The 24249-nt window shown below is 30.1% G+C and overlaps 6 protein-coding genes across 15 annotated transcripts in view; 2 read left to right on the top strand and 4 right to left on the bottom strand.

Moving 5' to 3' along the window:
• LOC107999331 (glucose transporter type 1) overlaps positions 1-3685 on the bottom strand; it is a 36251-nt gene extending 32566 nt beyond the window's left edge. For all 8 annotated transcript variants that reach the window (XM_062077087.1, XM_062077086.1, XM_062077089.1 and 5 more), the window contains exon 1: positions 3249-3685. The gene's annotated coding sequence lies outside the window, so the exon portion shown is untranslated. The remainder of the gene's footprint in view (positions 1-3248) is intronic.
• Positions 3686-7010: 3325 nt separating this feature from the next.
• LOC107999345 (vesicle-associated membrane protein-associated protein B) lies at positions 7011-10375 on the bottom strand. Its single transcript, XM_017059107.3, has 6 exons — positions 10051-10375; positions 8919-9074; positions 8663-8769; positions 8383-8544; positions 8210-8311; positions 7011-8078 (listed from the first exon to the last, which is right to left on the bottom strand). The coding sequence occupies exons 1-6, from the start codon at positions 10106-10108 to the stop codon at positions 7914-7916; spliced, it is 750 nt and encodes a 249-aa protein (XP_016914596.1). The 5' UTR covers positions 10109-10375; the 3' UTR covers positions 7011-7913.
• A 949-nt stretch (positions 10376-11324) lies between these two features.
• LOC107999344 (methylosome protein WDR77) lies at positions 11325-13383 on the top strand. Of its 2 annotated transcripts, none has more exons than XM_017059105.3 (6): positions 11325-11664; positions 11778-11949; positions 12125-12458; positions 12530-12702; positions 12832-13024; positions 13097-13383. In XM_017059105.3, exons 2-6 carry the CDS (start codon positions 11838-11840, stop codon positions 13290-13292), a joined length of 1008 nt encoding a protein of 335 aa, XP_016914594.1. In that variant the 5' UTR covers positions 11325-11664; positions 11778-11837; the 3' UTR covers positions 13293-13383. The 2 variants fall into 2 exon arrangements, with proteins under 2 accessions (XP_016914594.1, XP_016914593.1); XM_017059104.3 differs by having other exon boundaries at positions 13094-13383.
• LOC107999343 (staphylococcal nuclease domain-containing protein 1) lies at positions 12978-19708 on the bottom strand. Its single transcript, XM_017059103.2, has 9 exons — positions 18803-19708; positions 18197-18318; positions 17964-18106; positions 17386-17880; positions 16820-17297; positions 16115-16745; positions 15511-15960; positions 15160-15366; positions 12978-15058 (listed from the first exon to the last, which is right to left on the bottom strand). The coding sequence occupies exons 1-9, from the start codon at positions 18851-18853 to the stop codon at positions 14954-14956; spliced, it is 2682 nt and encodes an 893-aa protein (XP_016914592.1). The 5' UTR covers positions 18854-19708; the 3' UTR covers positions 12978-14953.
• Positions 19709-19841: 133 nt separating this feature from the next.
• On the bottom strand, positions 19842-24131 carry LOC107999366 (heat shock protein 83). The gene is made up of 3 exons (XM_017059135.3): positions 22690-24131; positions 22448-22566; positions 19842-22194 (listed from the first exon to the last, which is right to left on the bottom strand). Exons 1-3 carry the CDS (start codon positions 22837-22839, stop codon positions 20289-20291), a joined length of 2175 nt encoding a protein of 724 aa, XP_016914624.1. The 5' UTR covers positions 22840-24131; the 3' UTR covers positions 19842-20288.
• An 18-nt stretch (positions 24132-24149) lies between these two features.
• The window catches only part of LOC114577732 (uncharacterized), a 444442-nt gene continuing 444342 nt past the window's right edge, over positions 24150-24249 (top strand). Inside the window, exon 1 of one of the 2 annotated variants that reach the window (XR_009830535.1) lies at positions 24150-24220. The gene's annotated coding sequence lies outside the window, so the exon portion shown is untranslated. The remainder of the gene's footprint in view (positions 24221-24249) is intronic. The other variant, XR_009830542.1, reaches the window with a different exon arrangement.

The following is a 24249-nucleotide window of genomic DNA, read 5'->3' as shown; positions in this document are numbered from 1 at the left end:
ATGTATCTTGAAATTTTATTTGTATTTCCTTAGTAATAATGAATTCTACGATTAAGATTTTTTTCAGAGTTTCAAAAACACAGCAATAAAACATTATTAACAATAAATTCTATGATTAGAATCTTTTCGATTAAATTTACAAAACACAGCAATAAAAATTATAGTGTGTATATATCGATTATAGTATTTTATATATCGTCGATTGTTCGAATCGCATTTTACACATCTTTATCACGATTTTTTTCTCGATGAAATCAGATAGAAGATATTATTCCGCTCTTGAAAGGTGGGGATGTTACCTTAAATTAATTAGGAAAATACATACACTTTGTCATGTGTGCTCCGTGCACTTAGCGCACTGAAAGCGGTTCTTGTATATTATATGCGTTCGAATATGCATATGCATATGTAAGGAATATGCACTTTACCTGTGCATGTATCACGATCATGTACATATGCGCATATTACGCGAGCTTTTATCGGTGAAAAAAAAAGCAAGAGATAGTATATATTTTATTATTCTGTCACGAGTCATTATGAGCCTCGTGAAAATTAAAAATATCGTTGTCGCGTGCTTGATTTTTTGGAATATTTAACGGAAGATTAGAATATTTATTTCTGCAAGAGGAAAATGACAAGAATAAACGTGTATATTTTGTTGAAAAAGAAAAAGAAGAACACTTGTATTTCTATAAAAATTTAACTTTTGCAGTATCATGAATAATGATCCTTGTTTTGCGTAACCTGTTCGGAATAATTCCGATTCTATAGCGCAACTCCGAACCCAATGACGCACGAATGCATTAGTTTTGTCGCAACATGACATTGTTAAAAGCAATCTCATAACGATAGGAAAATATATTATGGCTCAAGTCAAAAGTAATTTTGAAAAAATATATTGCTTATCCTGAAGATAAAATATTCACTCAATGAATCTTGCATTTATGTTGCAATGTTATATTGAGAATTCATTGAGAAAAGAAAAATACAAATTAATAACGAAAAACGATTGCCAATTGATCGTATTTCGATAGATCTACGTTCACATTAAATAAATATCATTTCTCTACTTACTTTCGACTTTCACTTGCAAATACGTAGTTACCCAGATGAGATATGAAAGGAGCAAGAGGAGAAAATGCGTACGCTTTTTATCAGTTATGACATATTAGAAAAATCATTAAATCAAGAACTCGAGAAGCGAGAAGAGAAACTCGTGCGCTCGAGAGACATCGATCGTTATGAGAGATCTGCATAAATGCGTGAAGCACGATTCGAAAAAAAAAACGGAGGAAAGGAAGGTATGCGTCTTGCATAGGCGATCGTTATCTAATAATGGGAAAAGAAGTTGAAACCGGTGGAGGCGTTCTTTTTTCACCGATTTCGTGCCACTATGTATAAAACGCTTCCACGGAGGCCCGTGCATTTCCAAGTAGTCCACAATTGCAAACATTGATTCGAGCCAGAAACTAGATACGTATGATTATTCCTCCGGCCCGGGTGTATTATAGCTCGCGTGTAGATAACAATACGACAATAGGGCGCAGTTTACGGTCGCAGTATGCGGAAGGATCGGAGGAAAGTTACGCAAGTTGGTGCCCAAGTTACCAGGTCTCGAGTGGCGAGGCTTCGATTCGTTTACGAATTCGATTTAACAATCCGAAACGAGCCAGACACAGAATTCCGTCCTCTCGGGGAACAAGAGCACGGATTCCCTTTTCGAATCGGCTCCTCTTCCGTACAACGATTTGAAAAGAACGATTCGAGGAAAGAGAGGCGGAAGTATCGTGGGCGAGAAAAAACGAAACGGGGAGATCGCGTTTTTCGGAACGCACGATCTCGTTCTCGTTAACCTACTTACTTTTATTCACAGCATTCATTCATCCGCTTCGTGCAGCCCGTTATATATATAATATGTGAATATATATATATATATATAGAGAGAGAGAAAGAGAGATATATATATGCTGACGGCGCATTCGCGCATTTTGCACGGTGATCAAAAACGCGTTTTATTACGTTCCGGCACGCAAATGGCGAATTCGAAAGGTGAGGGGGTGCGTGGTATTTTAGACATTTTCTTCCTCTATTCTTCATCTTCGTTATCTCCACTATCGAGGAGTGCCTCGGCGATGCCTCGACGCGATACCGTACACGATCGCCTTTCGCCACGGCAACCAGTTCACCAGCGGACGAAACTTTTCCAAGTAACAACCGGTTTGCTTCGACGTTTACGGGAAACCGGGATCCTGAACGAGCGATCGAACGACCGTGAGGCCGCGAGGCCGTGTAATCGTTTCGAAGAAAATCGATCCTCGCCAATTAACATGGGCGAGGTTGAGGCCGTGTCACAAAGCAACGGGGATGTATCCTGGATCTTGACATTCGAGGGTGAAGGGAGGGACGCGTTCACCGCCCGACCAAACGGAGGAAAGAAACCGCTCTCGGTTGCATCCGAGACGCTATCCTCCTCCTCCTCCTCCCGTCTCGATCGAGCGAATAATAGACAATGGATAGGGATTCTAAGGGGAAAGAGAGAGAGAGAGAGAGGGTAGAGTATCGACAACATTCATCGATAGGGCACAGCTCGACCCAGGAACGCGGGCCGTGTTCGTTCCTAGGCCGATCTTGCCGAGCGCCGCGGGTGCCGTCGTCTTGTATTATCGATTGACGGAGGTTATGTGGAGTCGAGTCGCCGGGGCACGACGTATAACACGGAACGAGAAATCCTATTCTAATCGCGTGCACGGGATGCCGAGGGATGAATAAAATCTTTTATGCCGTTCGCGCTTCTTCCTTCCCTTTTATCCTTGATCATCATCCACCTCCCACCAACCACCCTTTCGTGTGACGTTCTTTCTCTGTCTGTCTCTCTCCCACCCATCTCTCTCTCTCTCTCCCTCTCTCTCTCTCTCTCTCTCTCTCTCTCTCTCTCTCTCTCTCTCTCTCACTTACTCCACCTCCTTCTCCTCCTCCTCGCACATACAACACACAGCATTCGCACTCTCTCTTTCTCTTCTTTTGCCTCGATTTCCGTCCGCATACTTTATTCCCATTCCCCGTCTCTCTCTCTCTCTGTCTATATATATATATATATATCTCTTTCGTTCGAACGCGTACGTTCTTCTCCCGTGGGAAAGGACAAGCGCACCTCGAGGAAAAGAAGGAGAGCTAGGAAGCTGGGTTGGGTCTGGAGTGGCAAAAGGAAAGAAAGAAAGAAAAGAGAGAGAATCGAATGGGGCACTCACCGTTTGGGATTGTTAGGGATGTTAGACCGTGTGACGAGTCGCACTGGAAGCCTGGTTGGCAGAGAGAGCAACGATGCTCGTAGCGTCGAAAACGGCAGTATTGGCAGTGGCGGGACTGGCGGTGGCAGTCACGGGAGCGTTGACGGTGGCGGTAGCGGTGGTGACGGCAGCGATAGTAACGGCAGCGGTGACGGCGAGGACGACGCTGGCGGCGGCGGCGGCGGCGGCGGCGAAGGCAGCGGCTACGTGGACGACGTCGAGGACGTTGTACGCGGACGCGGCACTGACAGTAATAGCGTTAGCAACCAAGTCACTTTCCTCCGAACGATCCGGGGACACCATCTCCTTGCTCGTCCGATCGCGTGCACAACCGACGACGATGCCGACGCCCGCACTGGCCACGACGCACTGTGGTCGCGCTACCACGAGTACCATCGTCGTAGTCTCATCGTCGTCGCCGTGGCTGCGCTGACACACCGGTGGGGAATTAAGAACGGGTGAGCAGGCGGGACCGTCACCGTCCCGTTACAATCCAGTCCGACACGGCCCGGAACTAACGCTGGCTTCGAAGAAGGCGGTGGTCGTCCCCCGATCGACTGCACGACACCGATGCTCGATGGCAGGAGACGCCCCAACGCGGGGCACCCAGTTCGACGTATGCCGAGCGACGGCTCACCCCGCGATCCGTTTGCGCTCGGCCCGACTCGCACAGTACCGTAACCACCACGGGTTCCCGTTCGTCCAGGATCCCCTCGTCATCCCTACTCCTTTCCCAACCACCCTCCTCCGCTTCCCCGCCTCTCCTACTATTCTATGCGCTTCTTTCCCTCCTCTCCGCGCCTATGTCCACCTCGTTTCACCCCCCCAAACGGGGCCACTTAACCGCGAAATTTCGAAGAACGCCTTTAATTTCCCTCTGTCTTCTGTCGTATCTCCTCTCCTCGTCATCCGTCTGACCGGCGACCGACCATTTCCACTCGTCTTCCACGCGAACGATATCACGAGTGCGATCGAGTACCTTTTAAAACTTCTATATCGATACCGAGTAATCGATCTTGCTTCCTCCGTCTCTCTCTCTCTTTCTTTCTCTCTGTCTTTCTACACGGGTATCTTCAAATTCGATATTCGTTCTCTGAGCGCACCTTTGCAACGCGTATCGTTGTAAGGAGAAAGAAAAAACTCGTTGAAACGAACGCGGTGAATGAAGAAAAGTCGAAGAAGACAGGAAGTCGGAGAAGGAAGGCTCGTCCGAGTCGCATGCCGGTTAACTAATCAGGCGAAAGGTGTTGGATAGGTGGGCCAGTAGTGGGAGTAAACGTATGGAATTGTTTTAGTCGCGGGCACCAAGAGCCCTTTGGGGTGACCTGAAGCCGTCGGGCACTCAGCGGCAAAGCGGGGGGTTAAGGAAGCCCTTGAAATCAATAGCCAGTCGCTACTGCCGCCGCCACCCTGATCAGGCTGCTCTGCGCTGTATCCGCCATCCACCTCCCTCTTCCTCGATCCTGATTTATCTGCACGTTCCAAGTCCTCCTATTCGACCTTTAGTTCGCAGTCAAACGTCTCGCTACGAGTGTCATTTGACGAGCTCCATTAAAGGAAGTCACGTGTCCAGTGAGCGAATTTTCCAAGTTCCGCCCTATGAATATTTTTACATTATTCACGTCATATATTTTATTCACGTCGATCAGATGCACACGAAACGTGCCTCGCATTACGTTTTTCGAAATATAAAGTGAGAATTAATTCCATCCTCGATCGTGTTTCTCGCGAAAAGATAGAAAATAGAGAATATAATATGCGGAGAGATAATAAGATGACTAATCAACAATTTCAATGTATATAAGAGTGATGTAGCATTTATGTTAATCTCTCCGTTTCTTTTTTATCTTAACGTAGTTACAATATGTAATATATCTTATTATATCAACTGAATAAGTTGAATGAATGAGTTGCAGTTTGTTTTTTTTCCTTTTTTTGTTGCTATTTTCGGACGAAACAATCCAGATAACGATAAAATAGAGCAAACTTTGCAAATTGACGATCTTAATATATCTCGGTTGAGATATTTTCCTTCATTCTCTTCTCGCCCGTCTCCCCCCCTCCCCATTTTATCTCTCTTTTTTCGTTCGAGGGACGCGCAAGGAGAAAGTATGCGAGTGCATGTGCACCCGAGAAGGTAGTCTGATTATAAGTTGACCTACTCCACTTTAGTTCGCGTATCTATTTTTCGGGAATGAAGGGTTTAAAATTCATCTATAAAATTATCTCACTCACCCCGATCGATTCGAAACTATATTTATACTAGTCTAATGTAATGCGATATCGAATAACCTTCCTCGTTGAAGATATTTAAAATACAAGCATCATTATTTTGAACTTGTTTAACGTAATTTTATTGAACGTGTATAATGAGAAAAATCGAATGCTACATTCGTTTGGAACAATTATCTTGCAATAGTATTGAAATCATCATTCGAATGTGTATTATTTATATAATCACCGTTTTTATAACTTTTGTAACTTCGATCATATTCTTTTTTTTTTTATTCCCGATATTATTAATGTTATTATATATAATTCTTTTATCGTAACATATTCATCGTAAAAATGATTTTAATAACAATGTAATAATAATAATGAGATCACGATGGATTAAGAATTTAATTAACAAATGAAATAATTGTTTGCAAAATATTTGATCATAGTATTCTTTGGACGAAAAAATTTTCTGCTAATATGTATAATATCACGATTTTTTATATTTATTATTTAAATAACATTTTTATCAGGAACTTAAAAAGTTATACGTTCAAAAAATCACAACTTATCTGATCACGGAAGAATCCTCAATCTTTTTATATGTCTTATGTATTCACACGGAAAAAAGGATACCTACACCTTAGGCAATAAACTGGACAATTAATTCTTAATTATTTAAAAAAAATATATATATATATAAAATAAAGAATATAATAATAAAATATAATAAAATAATAATTAATAATAATAATTAATAATAAAAATATAGATAATAAAGAAAATTTAAAAATGTTAAATGCTTCGATAATTTTAAACGCAAAAATATTTTCTGAAAATATTTGCTGTTATAACTTATATTATCCATATTTAATTTATGATCATTATTTTATAAATTATTGATTAAGTGTTAACTCATTAAACGTTAATATATATTTGTTAATTTTAACAGAATTCAAAATATTCGACGAACAATGAAATATGTATATTTATATATATATATATATGCATTCGAAATAATAAATAATACAATTTGTATTATAATAGATGTCTACATCTTTGTTTTTTAATTTATTAATTTAATTATAATTTGAATTTGCATGCTATAGTTAATAAATTAATATTTATTATTAAAAAATATCTCAAGGAAGATAGAATTTTATAATATAGAATTTGGAAATATTAGAAGAATAGAATTTTAATGAAGCACAATTATGTCATATTTTTGACTCTATTTCTAAGGCACAGATATATGGATATTTATTGTTCGTATATTAAGTTTGTATGCAATAACTATGACATATTCAATATTATTTGTGATATGACAATTTACGAATTGCTATATAAATGTGTATATAAATATATATACACATCTATATATGAATTTGTATGAATTATGACAGAATTTTTAAGCGGTACCATATCCATGTATACCATGTACCACTGCAAATTACTCAAAAATACAATTATTAATAGAAAGGTTTAAAATATAAAAGTTTCACCATGTGACATCCGAGATATCTTTATTTCGAATTTTTATAAGACAAACATAAAGAAATAAAAATACACTGAAGCGTCAAAAACTTTAATGCATCAACTTCTTAAATGATATATCATTGCTGATGGATAGAGCCAGCGTATCCAAATTCTGAGTCACTGAACCACTACTAATCAGCCAGCCCCCCTTCCCTTCCTGACTATATACGTTAGATACATTAATATATTATCTTAAAATACATTATGTACAATCTTACATCGTGTGATTGTTAAGTACTGTTAGAATGTCAAAAAGAATATTAAAATTTATCCTTTTTATGTAAGAATGCATCACTGTTTCTGGAAAAATTGAATTCACTTTTTTTTTTTTAATTGAATGTATTCATTTAAAAGAATTATATTTCATAAATTTTCGTATCCCATACATAATTTACTTAGTGGCAACATGGTTTCAAAGACACAGCCGCAAGCAAATTTGTAAAGCGAGAATCCTTTTATAAGAAATATAATAGAATAATGTAAAAAACATGAAGATATATAATCTTTAATTTTTGTTGATAATTTAATTGTTATTTAATAATATTTTCTGATACGTAATAAACAAAATTTATCCACAGGATTTGCTGCACCTATTTGTCAATATGTGCCATCCGAGTATAGTGATTATTTCTTAAAAAAGGATTTCGAATTTAATCGCTTTACCAAAATAGAAGCACACTCCTGCAGCGATTAATTCTATTATTGTAAACCACTACCCGTTCATGTTTATAGTATTTATTATGAACAATCGTGTAATACGATGACTGGTTTCGACCTTTGCGATCAGTACGTGGTATATGGTAGCAGGGGGGCAGGCTAAGAAACACAGGGGAAGAGGGGATGTGCCAAGTTATGCGGTAAAGTAATGGCTGCTCAGATCATTTTTCCCAGCACATATCCCACTATAACCATGAGAACAGCAATAAGGATGCTGATAACTGGCGGTGACGATTCGCTACTGTTCTGTGAGTTAATATTTTTAGTGGCTAATGTAGCCTCATTAACCAACATGGCATTTCGTAAGTGCAACAAATCCTCCTACAAATAAGAGTTAGTATTCTATACATAAATATACATATATATATATTTATCATTATACAATTTTTTTTTATTAGTATTGTCAATTTTCTTATTTTGTTTATGTGAAAATTTAGTTCTCAATTGTTTACCTTTAATTGGAGATTTTCCTGCCTAAGGGCACTCTCTTCTTCCCTAAGTTGATTGACTTCTTGTGCTGCTTTTATTAATTTTTCTTCTGTTTCTCCAGGAACCTAATAAAATAAACATATCATTCACTCATATAATGAACAATTATTGAAATGAATGAAAATAAAATTATTACCTTTGGCAATGATTTAACAGAATCACCAACTCCTTTATTTTTTCCATTATTTGTAGTAACATCTGATTTGGTTGTGTCAGCTGTCATTGTTTTAATTACAGGATTTTCAAATACACATTTTAATTTAGATTCCATCAATTGTTCTGGATCTATGCCTTTCCACTTTCAAACAAAAATAAGAATTACAATTAACATAGTATAAAAATAAAATATTCAAAAAAGAAAAAATAATAATAAGTAATATCCATTAAAATATTTCACTAATCATAATATTACATACCATGTCAGGATTTTCTTCATCATCATTATCTTGAGCTACTAAAGCTTGCACCATAAATTTATGTTTATTTTTCTCTGCTGGATCAAAATCAAATGGTTGAAGAGTTACTGAAAAATATAATATCTAATCAATTAAATTTTCTATTTTATAAATGATAATAATTTGAATTTTATAAATTTGTAAATTGATAAAATTTTTACTTCTACAAAAAAATTATAATTAATCATTATTTTTAATTTAAATAACTAAAACTGACCAGCTATTTGTGAAATTTCCTTTGGTTTGAGATATCCACAATTTGGTCGTACACAATACCTCTTTGGAGCAGTTGTTTTTATTTTAAAATAAACTTTGTGATTTGATGGATTAGTTAATTTTATATATGATGTGACTGTCCTTTCTGTGAATGGACCTACAATTTAACAATTATAATATATATTTATAATTATAATACAATTTAATTAAAAATTATATTTAAAAAAGGTTAAAATACTATTCTTATCACTTTTTTCATTCAAAAATTATATAAAAAAAGATGATAAAAGTTTTAATTAATTTTATAAAATATATGTGTGATTGACATAAATATTTATCTTGCATTTTTTATGCATTTACATATGAAATTTATAGAATAGAATGCAAAATGTAATAATCATTAATAATACAAATATAATGCTGTAATTATAGAGTAGTTTAATATTTATTTTGTGTAATTATATTTCATTTATAATAAAATAATATATTTTTATTAGATAAATAACAAAATTATAAATCTTTGATAAATATCATTCAATAAAAATCTTTTATTATTTTATAAATAATTTTTTTTCAATAATTTTAAAATACGAATTCTTAAATTTACAATAAATGCAAATAAATTTACATGCTAAATAACATTTAACATATGTCATTTAATTCAAATGTTAATACTAAAATTTAATATTAATCTTAAAAATCTTAAAAAATCTATAAATATTGAAAATATGATGCAAAAATAAATACATACAATATAACTGGAGGAATATGCTGTATATCAGTTAGAGGGAAAGAGAAGTAAGAGGGGAGATTGAGAATTGAATCGTGACTGTACTTAGCTTTGACAGCGAATGACGTACGACGAATGGGGTTAGGTACGATTGAAAAGGCCGATGATTTCTACTGGGTCGTCGTACGTAATCCTATTTGGTTACAAATCAAAATGCAACAAAATTGGCTAGTAGAGTCAACCTTACGTCATCTTGACAACGTAGCGCACCGTGTGCAGCTCGTGTTAACTAACCAACAAAGCGCTTGCCAGTCACGTATCGAACAAAACTCGAAAGAATGAAGAAGAAAGAAAATGTGCGAGTAAAATGTATATAAAAGAATGATTCGTCGTTTAAGCGTACCCCTGAACCGCAGTTCACTTCGCGGTTCGATAATTAAAATTTGCTCAGGCTTCACCATCCTGTCTGGAAGCCGACCGAATTCTATGAACGATTACCCACTACACCTTTGAGAACGTAAATAACGATACGAGACGACGTCTTGACAGGTTACTCAGCGCTCTTTATGATTTTATAGAGCGGTACCGTCGTGTCTCACACTCGCTACTTTCCGGGATTCCGTTGAACTAATTCTGATTTTTGCTCTGAATCGAATACGCATGCGTCACGACGGAAATTATCAGAAGTATAGCCGTTACGTCATGGGCAGACGTTACCGCGGTAATCATATTCGCTACTTCTGCGTATCCCGAAAGTTGAAATGCCGGTAAAACACACGATATGAATTCTAGAGGATTGTCGATAGGAACTATCTCCTAATTATCGAGGTGTTTAATTATATTTAATTGTTATTAAATAAAAATAAAATATGAATAAAAATGAAAGAATAAAATTATGAATTTTATTATAATATTTGAGATAATTTATATGCAAAAAATAATTTATATGTTAAAAAATATCATTCAATTTTATTATATTTATTTATCCTTATTTTTAATAATTAAATATTATTAAAATATATATAACAATTTATGTTTATCTTTATATTAATTTCAAATATTATTTATCATTATTAATCTCATATATTTTTATAAAATTTGTCAAAAATCAATTATATTTTTATATATTTTTAAATATTTACAAAATATAATAATATAATAGGTAAAATATAATAATAATATTTCAAACAATATTGAATATTCTGTTTCATTTATGCAATTTCATAGCATATATAAAATATAGTTACAGATGAGTACAGTACAGAATAGATTTAACATTCAATTTATTCTTTTGTTCCAGAACTTTTTATCATTTTAGTATCATTCTCAATATTACTGATTTAACTCAAAATCAGATTGCATTTTTGTTTGTGATACGTTAAGAAATATAAACAAGGAAAGTAGATAGTGGAACAAATATAAAATAAAAATTTAAGAATCAGCATCTTTATACTACGATAAATGAAATATAAATAAAGATAAGAAAAATAAAAAGAAATAATAATAACAAAATAATAAAAAAAAGCATAAAGATAGAATAAAAATTGATTAACATTAACATTTCTTTAACGATATTTCTCCAAAAATATATTCATTAATGGCGTTAATTCTCAACTCTTACATTACTTTATCCTTTTAAAGAAATGTTTTTGATATTCGAGAGATACCGCTAATAATCAATTCTTACCTTTCTATCTTTTTTGCACTATTTGCTCTCCTATTTGTTCTTGGCACGTGATTACTCATGATATCAATCGAAAACATTTTCATCGGATATAAATTCTCATTACAAAATACAAAGTCCACTTTGTATCCACTTAAATATTAGATTTATCTTGAATCTTATCTGTAATTGTCATTGTGACGATATTTAATTTTATTTTTAACCACTACAGTGCTGTAATCTTATTCTATACTAAATCGGTAAAGTTGAAAATCATACAAAAATGATAATGGTTTCTTTCATCTTAAAACACGTGATAGCACAGCGAAGTCCTGTTATACAAAAGTATACAGGGTAATTAATTTATCTTATGTTTATTGCATATTATTTAATTTGTTTATTTAGTTTGCAATAATTTATAATATATATTTAACTCAATATAGAACATGATGTTATTTATATTACAGTAACATACTCTAAATAAGATCGGTGTTGTTAGTATTATTAATTTTTAAGATTAATGCATTATGGATTATTTAACACCACCAAATTTAAATGCTGATGTCTATAGAAATATGACAATAACAGATAGGCCACCTACTATTAATAAACATTTGCAATTTATTACAATTTATAATGGTAATATTTTTTATATATAAATATTAATAATAAGATTTAAATTTTTTATATAAATAAATATATAAATATATGTAAATATATGCATAAAAAATTTTAATTTTATAATTATATATATAATTAGATTTATATTTTTTTATATATACATCATTTAACATGTATATTTATTTATTCACAGAAAAAAGTGCTATTCTTGGAGGAAATAATCTAACAGATCGTTATTGGAATGGTATTGTCTGGTATTATAATGATATTGCAGATTTTGATAGAGATAAAGCTCTCTTTGCTATAAAAACAGAGAGTTGTGTTTGTGATGCTGTTTTTTTACAAAACGATAAATTTGTAATTGGTGAAGATAGTGGAGCTTTACAAATTTTTGATCTATCTAAAATACCTAATGACTCAGAAGAATTACAATGTGCAGGATATGCTACTTTACATGATAGCAGTTTATTAACATTATCTGCATTTATAGATAAAGAACATGTAGTTTCAGGAGGAATGGATTGTTGGTAAATTCAATTAATATTTTATATTAAATAACATTTTAAATATTTAATAAATAACTATAACTATTTTATAGTATAAAAATATGGGACATATCAGAGTTAATGGCAACATATTCATTTGGTTTTGCTCATACAGATACAATTACTTGTATTGATGTTAAACCTGAAAGTAATACAGAATTTGCATCAACATCATCAGATTGTGAAGCATTAATGTGGGATATAAGACAATCAAAGCCAGCTCAAAGTATATATTCAAACACTAACATAAACATTTATTTATCATTAATCTTTCTTCTCATTTTCTATAAATATAATTTATTTAATTATTAGATATTCTAAAATTTAAATTAATTTTCTTAAATTTATTTATTAGGTATTCTAAAGAAAGATGCTGGTTTAAATGCAATATGTTGGAGTCCAAATTTATCAAATATTTTAGCAATAGGTACTGATGATGGAGAAATTTTAATAATTGATGTCAGAAAAGGAGGTGTAAAAGTATTATCAAAATCATCTGCATTTTCTAGACCAGTACATAGACTCTCATTTAATCCAAATTCAGAAAGGTAATATAAACTGATAAATACAAATCAATATGTTATCAATATAATAAATTATACAATATTATTACATAGTAGGGTAGAATTAGCTGCATGCTGCAACGATGTTTTTGTAGAAGTATTTGATATAAGTAATGATCTTTTACTAATGTATCAAGATGATCATCACACTGACTTTGTACGTGGTCTTACATGGTTCAACAGATATTTATATTCTTGCTCTTGGGATAATACAGTGTTAAAACATACAATTGACTTTGAAATTAATGTATAACTTGTTAATATAACTATGATTAAAATTGTAATATATATCCATTTATAAGTTTTTGTATTCCTATACATAAAAATAGATTTTTTGACTGGTGTATTTATTTTATTTCACCTTCTCATTTCATAATGTAAATAGTGAATAATCTATTATTTGTATTTATATTTCTATAAATTATTTGTAGTTGTATAACTGCATCCTATAATATTTCTACACTTTTTTGTAATAAGATAGCAGAACATTTAGAAATAATATATTTTGTACAAAATATTAAATATAAAATATTCAGAAATAAAAACTATATGCAAAATTATGATATTAAATTATAATAATAAACATATTTAAAGAATAAAAATATTGTATTAGAAAAATCATTATTAATATATTTTTTAAAATAAAAAATAATGGTGTAAATAAAAAAGTTTTATAGTTTATTTATGGTATACAGCATATATCATATGTTGTCATAAAATAGTTACAAATCAGTCAAATTTTTAAATTGTATAACTGGTATTACATTTATATTTTAAACATTTTTAATTTCATTTTCAGAAATTGTTGCATCTTTATCTGATCATATATTTTAATAATATTTTCATTTTAATTACTGGCATATTCAAATACGTATTAAGAATCATTAATCATTAACTCAATTATTTAAATTGAATATTTATATAAAAAAATCAATTAAAAACTTTATGCTTTGAACATACACACTCAATATCTCTTTTACTGTTCACAAATTTATAATAATATAGTTTATGAATTATTACTTCAAGTTATATATATGTGTTATATATAAAGGACATCAATATTTCGATAAAGAAATATATTTTTTTACTTTTGTTTAGAATATTATAATGTTAAATTGATAATTTTTAATTAACTTTGAAATATTATCAATGATTTTTTTTCATTAATGAAAAAATATAATAAATATAATTTATTTTTCTGTTAGGTAAATAAAATATTACACACATATACAACTATGAAATAAAATAGATATAAGTCAGAAATATTCATTTATAATAGATAATAGATGAAAATTTTTATATATGTATATACGTAATATTAATACGTAATAATTACGTTTAATTGAAATTGTTTGCCCAATAATCTACTGTGGTACTGCTTTCAATTAAAATATAACATACTTTCTTAATATAAATTCTTACATACTTAAATGAGTATGTTTGACAAAATATACAATTATGAGTTTTATATTCATTCATATAATTTTTATATGACGAAATGTAACATATACTTTTTTTTGAAGAAAAAAAGATTTGTCTCAATTATAATGCATGAAAAATTGCACATGGATTATGAAAATTTGAAAATAGTTATACATGGAATTCTTGAAGTTCATTAATAAGAAAAACTTTACAGTGTAATACAAATAATGATTGATGACAACATGTTATGCAATATATTATGCCACTGTTTCATTCAAAAATTACAAGAATTAATGAAATTGTTATGTACAATTCATATTTTTGTAATGAAATATAACTGCATCATAATCAATGCAACATATAACTCTCATATGGACATTTATTATTTTTTGTTAATCTATGTAATGGGTTCTTACATAATTATTATGCAGTTTTAACATGTCTTTTTCCCTGTATTAATCACTTTTAACCAGTCCTTGAGCATTTATTTCTTTACAATCCAAATTCTTTTTCATCATCTGCTCGTATGTCACCATATCTCCAAATATTACGTCGACTATGTTTCGCATCTTCTTCTGCTTTTTTATATTCTTCAATCTACAATAAATTTATATATTAAAATCATTTTATATATACAAAACAATTATTATAAGATATTAATACTCGTAAATATAAAAAACTACATAATAGCAAATTACCAATTTAATAAGTCTTCTATCACGTTGGTTTTGAACAAGTAATAATCCATCAGAAATAAGTCCTTTTGCGATATCTTCATTAGAAGAAGAATCAACTAATGTTACAGCGGTAACATTATTATTTAATTTGTATTCTGTATTCATTAGTAAAATTTTATCCATTACGTCTTCCTTAAAGATTTCAACTGCCGCTTTTTTGTCATCGTTCTAATTATGGAAAAAAATTATATTTGATTATAATTTCAAAAAAATAAGTAAAAATGTATTTATAATTATAAATAATTAGAAATATTTATAATCTGTAATTACAAGTAAAAAATTTTATACAAATTATTACTATCTATTACTTACATCATTTGGAAGCGCGACACAAGCGAGAATATGTTCGTGAGCATAGGGTTTATCATTACCAAATCTTGATGGTAAATCAGCAACTCTTGTGACACTAATTATTTCTCTATTGCCATAATCAATATAAAACACACTGACATTCGTACCAGAAACTTTTTCTACTTTAACTCGATACCACTGATCATCACCAGTAAATTTAGCAACTGCTAGTTCACCTCTAGTGGGTTTGTAAGCACCCGGAAGTGGAGGATTAGATGCTAATTCTTGACGTAATTGTAGAAGCAAATTTTCCAACATGCTACGTTGATCAACACTTTGTGCATAGAAATGAAGATCTTCAGTAACTTCAGACAGTACTACTTCTTGATAGTCAATTTTTCTTTCTACAATTTCTTTGTCATTTTCATTTTTTTCATTTTCAACTTGCACTTCTACATAATTTTTCCACATCTAAAAAACATAAAAGATACATAAAAGATTTATATATATTTATTATTTTTTATTAAATGTAATATTTATATAACATAATATTATATATATTATATAATAGAATTAATAATTTATAATATTCTATGTTTATATGATATTTCTTAAGTTTACTTACATTTAATTTTTTTGTTTTGGCACGCTCTTCTGCAGCTTTAAGTGTTCTTGTTAATTCGCCAAAATCAGGAAAAGTAACTACTTCTGCAAGACCTTCTTCAACAAGAGCAACAGACATATTAATATCATTTACTGTTAACCATCCAATAAATCCACTTCCTTTAGTTTCCGTACTTTCGATTTTTATTTCTACATCTCTTTGAAAGCAATGTTCTCGGGTGAAAGCTAATGCTTTTTCACCATATTCATCTGCTTTAACAATACCACCACCTGGTAATGATCTTTGACATCGTGGTGTTCTTATACCAGCTAAGACAAATGTAATAAGTTGATCCTCTTTTGGTAAAAATAATTTTAAACGCGATCCACTGGTAACGAATTCAACTACAGCTTTAATCCCCTGCGCTCGTTTAAGGGACGTTAAAAATGCTTTTGCTTTTGATGGATCATTAGAAAGATCTACCAATCTATGTACTGGAATATCTTTTTTCGCATGTAAACCATGTTGAGATTTTTCTGCTTTGCTTTCAGCAACTTGCAACAAATTATAATGAGATGAACGTTGATCATCATTTTGCCTATATTTGATGACTCTTGCTAAACCTCGAGCAACCAAAGCTTCAGCAATATTTCTAGAAGAATGATTATATTATATAGAATAAATAATAAACATATTAGAAAATGAATAAATTATATTATAACATACGTTTTACCGCATGTAACGGTACAGCATAATTTTTCTGGAAAATTGTCTCTAGCAGGTTGAGTATAATCAACTACAACTTTAACATTTTTCCTGATAAATTTTTCACGTAAAAATTCACGAGCTTCCAACATCCATGGAATATCGTAAAGAGGTTTAAAATCTTTTCTAGTAGTATTATTAGATTCTTCATTGGTTTTTTTTTCTCTGGACGGTGGTCGAATACTACTCAAAAATACTTTCTTATTTTCTCCATTTTGAGTTCTAATTATAAGTGCATCCGCATTTACGATTTCCACAATAGTACCAGTAAATTCAATTTGTGGACCTGATGGTTTGTAATCTTTCCATAAACGTAAACGCGCTTCTTTTGCAGCTTTCTCTGCAAGATAAAGTTTCTCTGCACCAGCTCTGCTGTTATTAATTGACCAATCCTGACATTTAGCAAATCCTTCACTCAATAAAATTTCAGCAATATTTCCTATTAACATCCATTAAATTAATAATTATATTTAATTATATAAACTTATAAATAATTCAGTTTCCTTAATTTATTTTAAAATACTAACCTTTTGGATGAAGAATGCTACCAATGAAATTATTATTGTTAACAGATTCAAGTACTATTTCGACATCTCTATGTAAAAGACGAGATTCTACAAAATATCTTGCTTCATCTGCATAAGGATCACCTACTGAATTTTCACGTCTCCCATTTGGCCATCCAGGACATCGAACACCCGATATCATTAATACTATATTGTAAAAATCAGGTAATAAAAGTGCTTTTACTGTAGATCCATCAAAAACAAATTCAATAATAGCTTTCACAGGTTTTTTCCCGAATTTTTCAACTAATTTGCGGGGATCATCCACAGTCCATTTTACATCACGTATATGTTCAGAATTTGGAGACTCTGACCATTTTCCCTTTTTAGCTGCTTTAGCTGCATTTTCTAGTTCTATTAAACGAGTTTGTTCAGGACTGGGATTTCTAGTATCTTTCTTTACAGTTACTAAACCCTCAGATACCAGTGTCTCAATTACATTTTCTCCATTTTTATCTATTATTATAAAAAAGTTTAATAAAGTATTTTCAATCAATTTTGATATATAATAAATATATAAATTTATATAAAATATATACCTTTCCCTAACCACACAGTACCATAAGTTCTATTTGTATTGACAGACTTTTCTGTAACAAAAGCTACATCTTGACCAATAAGTTTTTTACGTAAAAATTCTCTAGCTTCCCAAGAATAAGGTTCATCCCTACTTTCATCCGTACTGAAGAAAAAAATATATGTTAATTATAATAAATAATATATATATATAACAAACTAATTTAACAAGTTATAACAAATAAGTTAAATGTACCTATCATTTCCTTTCCATCGTTCTAATTTTGGGGCAGTAATATTACAAAGGGTAATAGTAACTTCTGGAGGAGGACCACCCATAGGTTGGCCACGAATAACAATAGTATCTCCCGAAATAACCTTTAAATATAAAATTCTATGTTAAAACATAGATATAACTAAGTTTATTTTTAATTTTCTATATAATACTATATTATATTATATTATATTATAATATAATATAACATAATACTGTATTTTTCAGAAAAATTTAGTAAAGTAAAATTAAGCTTTATTGAAGATTTTAAAATATATAGATACAAAATAAAAAATATATTAAATAGATAAAAAATATTTCTCTATTAAATATATAATATTATAATAATATCTATAGCATTTAAATATTACTTAATAATTTTCTTTTAAGAGAAAATAATACATAAAATGAAATTACTTTAATATAAGGACCATATGTTGTCCATACCGATTATTTGTACTACGTTGAACGCGAGCACACACATGTCAAAATATGAGGTTATATATGACAGTAATCATATAAATCATGTTTATATTCAAATAAAAAATTTCTTAATGAACAAATTGCAGTAAAATTTTAATATCATACCTGTTTTACTACTCCGTTTCTCGGTTTCATTTGCCCCTGAGGTGCGCTCATCGTGTCGTTCGTTTACCACGCTAAGCACCACGAAAAAATCTATAATTTCTCAGTCTATACTGTGCCAGAAAAGCAATTCGGTAAACAGAAGATTATCTATACTCTGATTTTTGCTTTTTTCGTGAATATTCGTTAGAAATTCAAGAAAGATTTGACATGTTGAATCGGAGTGGAGAAACTCACGCTTTCCACGTATTGTGGAGGAGTCGGCACGAGCGCAATCTACACAGAAACATCGTTCAAGTACGTTTGATTTGGTGGTGATGTGGCAACACGCAACACTTCGGCAATCTGCAGTGTCGCGCTCTATCGGTCAATCTATACCATGGTTTCAATCGGTAGAAAAAAGTATCAATATTATAAAATTTATAATTAATGTGTATATTTTTATTTATTTTTACATGTATTGCATATGTATTTATTATAATTTTATTTTTTATTATTCAAAATATGTTTAGATAAAATTTTCCTTGTTTAATATTATTCAGGTTAATTTCTTTATATTTATTATAAATATATTATATAAAAATTGCTATATGCTTTTATAAAAAATTGTGTATCTATTCACTATGTATTAATACATCAAACAATCGATAAATATAATCCACATATCATGACGTCTATACGTCACTATATTAAAATTATATATTATAATTTTCACTATTAAAATATTATATGTAATATAACAATAATTTTATTAAAAGTAAATTTCATTAAAAACGAAATATATTTCTTTACAAGCATTTTATTTTTTACAAATGAAATATTATAATTAATTGATTTTTCAAATTCTTTTAATTAAATAATTAAAATGGACAATTGTAATTTTACTATAAAATAAATTCTATAAAAAATAAAGTATTTTTAATCTTTTTTTCTTTATAAATAACTTATTTTTTACAGATTGAATAATTTTATAATTAATAACTAAAAATCTTTAATAATTAAAATAGAATAAAAAGAAGGATCATAAAAAATGAACTAGGTATTTTATGTGTAAGGTTTTATTACGCACAAAACTGTTTATAACGATTTTAATTTTTTATCGGACTACATGACGATTTCAAAATGGAATGATGAAAATGCGAAATGAAATCGTAATGATGTACAAGTGCAAAAAAACTAAAATGACAATGCAGACACATGAAAATGATGTCATAAAAAAGAATTTAGAGACAGAATCAAGTGGCAGGCTTGATTTAAAGATATAGCACTACTTAAGGAATGCACAAAACATCTATACTTCATCTCATATTTATCAAATAAATACAGAATTAGCAATATGCAATACTTAAGAGAAGCATGGCACTTCATTCTGTCACATATAGAAAGACAAAAACAAAAGTTCAGTACTTAAGTAGAATTAATTTGTAACAGTCTTTCTACATCCTAGAAGTCTTTGGATTTAATTAAATAATTTTAAACAGTAGAAGTCTTAATCTACTTCTTCCATCCTAGATGCTTCTTCTGTGTCATCTTCTAGTGGAGGAACTTCTGTATCCATTTTTTCATCCTCTACATTTGGTGTGTCATCATCATCAAAACCAAGACCAAGTTTAATCATTCTATATATTCTGGAAGCATGTACTTGTGGATCTTCAAGGGCAAAGCCAGAAGACAACAAAGCTGTCTCAAAAAGAAGCATGACTAAATCTTTCACAGACTTATCATGTTTGTCAGCTTCAGCTTTTTGCCTCAAATTTTCCATAATTGGATGATCTGGATTGATTTCTAAATGCTTCTTGGCAGCCATATATCCCATAGTGGATGCATCTCGAAGAGCTTGAGCTTTCATAATTCTTTCCATATTTGCAGTCCACCCATATTGTGATGTAACAATACAGCACGGAGAATCAACTAACCTGTTGGATACTACAACTTTTTCTACTTTTTTGTCCAAAATATCTTTCATAACTTTACAGAGATTCTCGAACTTGGCTTTGTCTTCCTCACGTTTTTTCTTTTCTTCTTCATCTTCTGGAAGTTCCAAACCCTCTTTTGTTACAGAGACCAACTGTTTGCCATCAAACTCCTTCAATTGTTGTACAACATATTCATCAATGGGTTCCGTCATGTATACTACTTCAAAGCCACGCTTCTTAACCCTTTCTACAAATGAACTATTGGCTACTTGTTCTCTGCTTTCACCAGTAATATAGTAAATGTGTTTTTGATTTTCTTTCATTCTTCCAACATAATCCTTTAATGAACACATTTCATCTCCAGATGCAGATGTATGATATCTAAGTAATTCTGACAGTTTCTTCCTATTTTGACTGTCTTCATGAATACCTAATTTTATATTCTTACTAAATTGTTCATAGCATTTTTTATAGCTTTCCTTATCTTCGGATAATTCTTCAAATAATTCTAAGCATTTCTTGACAAGATTCTTTCTGATGACTTTAAGGATTTTATTTTGTTGTAACATTTCACGAGAAATATTCAATGGAAGATCTTCACTATCAACTACACCCTTAATGAAATTAAGATATTCTGGAATAAGATCTTCACAATTATCCATAATGAAGACTCTACGTACATATAATTTGATGTTATTCTTTCTTTTCTTATTTTCAAAAAGATCAAAAGGTGCACGTCGCGGAATGAAAAGCAATGCACGGAATTCCAATTGACCTTCAACTGAGAAATGTTTGACAGCTAAATGATCTTCCCAATCATTTGTTAAACTCTTATAAAATTCACCATATTCTTCTTGAGAAATATCATCTGGATTTCTTGTCCAGATTGGCTTTGTCTTATTTAGCTCCTCATCCTCAGTATATTTTTCTTTAATAGTTTTCTTCTTTTTCTTCTTCTCATCTTTAGGTTTGTCTTCATCTTCATCTTCTCCAACTTCTTCAATTTTAGGTTTACCTGTATCTTCACCTTCTTCCTTTGCAGGTTCTTCTTCCTCTTCTTCATCTTCACTTAATTCTTTGTCTCTTTCCTTCTCAACAACAAGTTTAATTGGATAACCAATAAATTGAGAATGCTTTTTGACAATTTCTTTGATTTTAGATTCTTCCAAATATTCAGTTTGATCTTCTTTAATGTGTAAAATAATTTTGGTACCTCTTCCAATTGGTTCTCCATTGTCAGGACGGACAGTGAAAGAACCACCAGCAGAAGATTCCCATACATATTGTTCATCATCATTGTGTTTCGAAATTACAACAACTTTATCTGCTACAAGATAAGCAGAATAAAAACCTACACCAAACTGACCTATCATAGAAATATCTGCACCAGCTTGAAGAGCTTCCATAAATGCTTTTGTACCAGATTTAGCAATGGTACCCAAATTGTTCACAAGATCAGCTTTTGTCATACCAATACCACTGTAACAAAAAAAATTTTATTATTCATTTTTAATAAAATTTTATTTGGGTAGATTATAAAATTTTAGTATTGATTTAATATAAAATAATAATAAAAATTAAAATTTTTTTTTTCTTTTTCGTTATACATATTTAATGTAATGTAATATATTAAATTTAAATAAATAAAATTAAATATAAATAACATAAAATAATTATTAATATATCAAAATATATTATTCAATTATTATTTAGGAAATAAAATAATACTTACGAATCGAGTATGGTTAAAGTACGATCATTTTTATTAGGAACAATTTTAATAAATAATTCCTTACACGTATCCAATTTAGATGGATCCGTGAGAGATTCATAGCGAATTTTGTCTAATGCCTACACAAAAGAAATGAAAATAATTAAATAATTTATATTTAAAAAAAAAATTCTAAAGATATTATTTTGAAATTTCCGAGAATTTTAATAAATAATATTTTTTTTTAAATAAATTATACTTACATCAGATGCATTCGAAATCAATTCTCGAATAAAGATTTCTTTATTGGAATAAAATGTATTAATAATTAAACTCATCAATTGTGCAATTTCAGCTTGGAAAGCGAAAGTTTCAACCTCTCCGGCATTAGCCATGGTGACGTCCTCCGGCATCTTTTCACAATGTATTTAATTAATCAGATAATAAAACACAGAAGTTTATTTATTTAAAATAAATTTCTTCACACAAACGTTGAGAATGTATCGCACGTATAATCGCACGTACAACCGCAGAGGAAATGTAGCTTCGCGTCACTCTCAGAGATCAGTCTCTCGCGCCGTCACTTTTCAGAGTATTGAATACTGGCGCGCAGGGGCCGCTTTTATCGAGCTTTGAAAATTCTAGAAGGCACCTGCCGGAAGCACGCCCGATTTCTAGAACATTCTATCAAAAATGTTGTTATAATCAATATTTATTAATAATTCTTAGCATAACATTTAAAAAAAAATGTTTTCAAAATTCATAAAATGAATTTAAAATATATTCAATATATTGTATTAATAATAATTTATGTATAAAATATAATAACAGTAATGTCTTTTGAGTGTATTTACGTAGTGACCGGAAATGACGACATGGCTACACATGTCTAGAAACATCGCGATACCTCCAAGCTAAGAATTGAGAAAAGATGATTATGTGATAAATATGAAAAATGAGACTAACATTTGAATATATATATATGTATATTCAATATATATATATATGAAATTTAAGTGTAATAATAATTAATGTCATGTATATAGATTATTTTTTTATGTTTACAGTATTTTTTATTACATTTAATAAATAATTATTTTTAGGATTCTGAATTATATTTTTCATTAAACACATGTTAAGATACACTTGCATAGTGCAAAAATAGATTTGATATATACATTAAAAAGATGAAATTAAAATGAAATTATATATGAATATTATTTAGTTGTTTTATAGTAATTATTTTATAAAATTAATATTAATTACTTTTTTATGTCATTTTCTGAATTTTTATTATATATTAAACATTTTCTATAAACAAATAGTTATCTCATGTTCTTTATTAATAACATTTTTATAAATGTATTATGAATTATAGTCTTATTTTATTTTATATAATAATATAAAAAAAATTAGTTACTTTTATTTAAAAAAAAAATATTAATAATGTTTTTATAATTGTATAATATTTTAATATTTTAATATTTTGTAATATTTTATTAAACGATTTATTCTCGAATATTCAAAATGATTCATTAATAATTTTGTTTAAGAACAAAGACGACAATATGTTATAATATGTTTTAAAATAAATATAAATTATTATTTGCATTAAAAATCTTTATAATATATTTTGTTGAAATAATTATCTATTTTTACATAATTCAAGAAAGTGAATATCAGGCAACTAGGCACGATCAATGATACTGTATTCGCACAGCAGTATTAGAAATTGTATTCGTGTAACAGTACACCTCATTTGTGATTCTTATTTTTGCATTAATTTCGTTAAAAGTAATCTAAATAGAAGTTTTTTGTTTAAT

The sequence above is a fragment of the Apis cerana genome, linkage group LG7 (assembly GCF_029169275.1).
Source record: "Apis cerana isolate GH-2021 linkage group LG7, AcerK_1.0, whole genome shotgun sequence".
Lineage (NCBI taxonomy): Eukaryota > Metazoa > Arthropoda > Insecta > Hymenoptera > Apidae > Apis > Apis cerana.
Note: the sequence above shows the minus strand (reverse complement) of the source record. Positions and strands in the feature narration are given on the sequence as shown.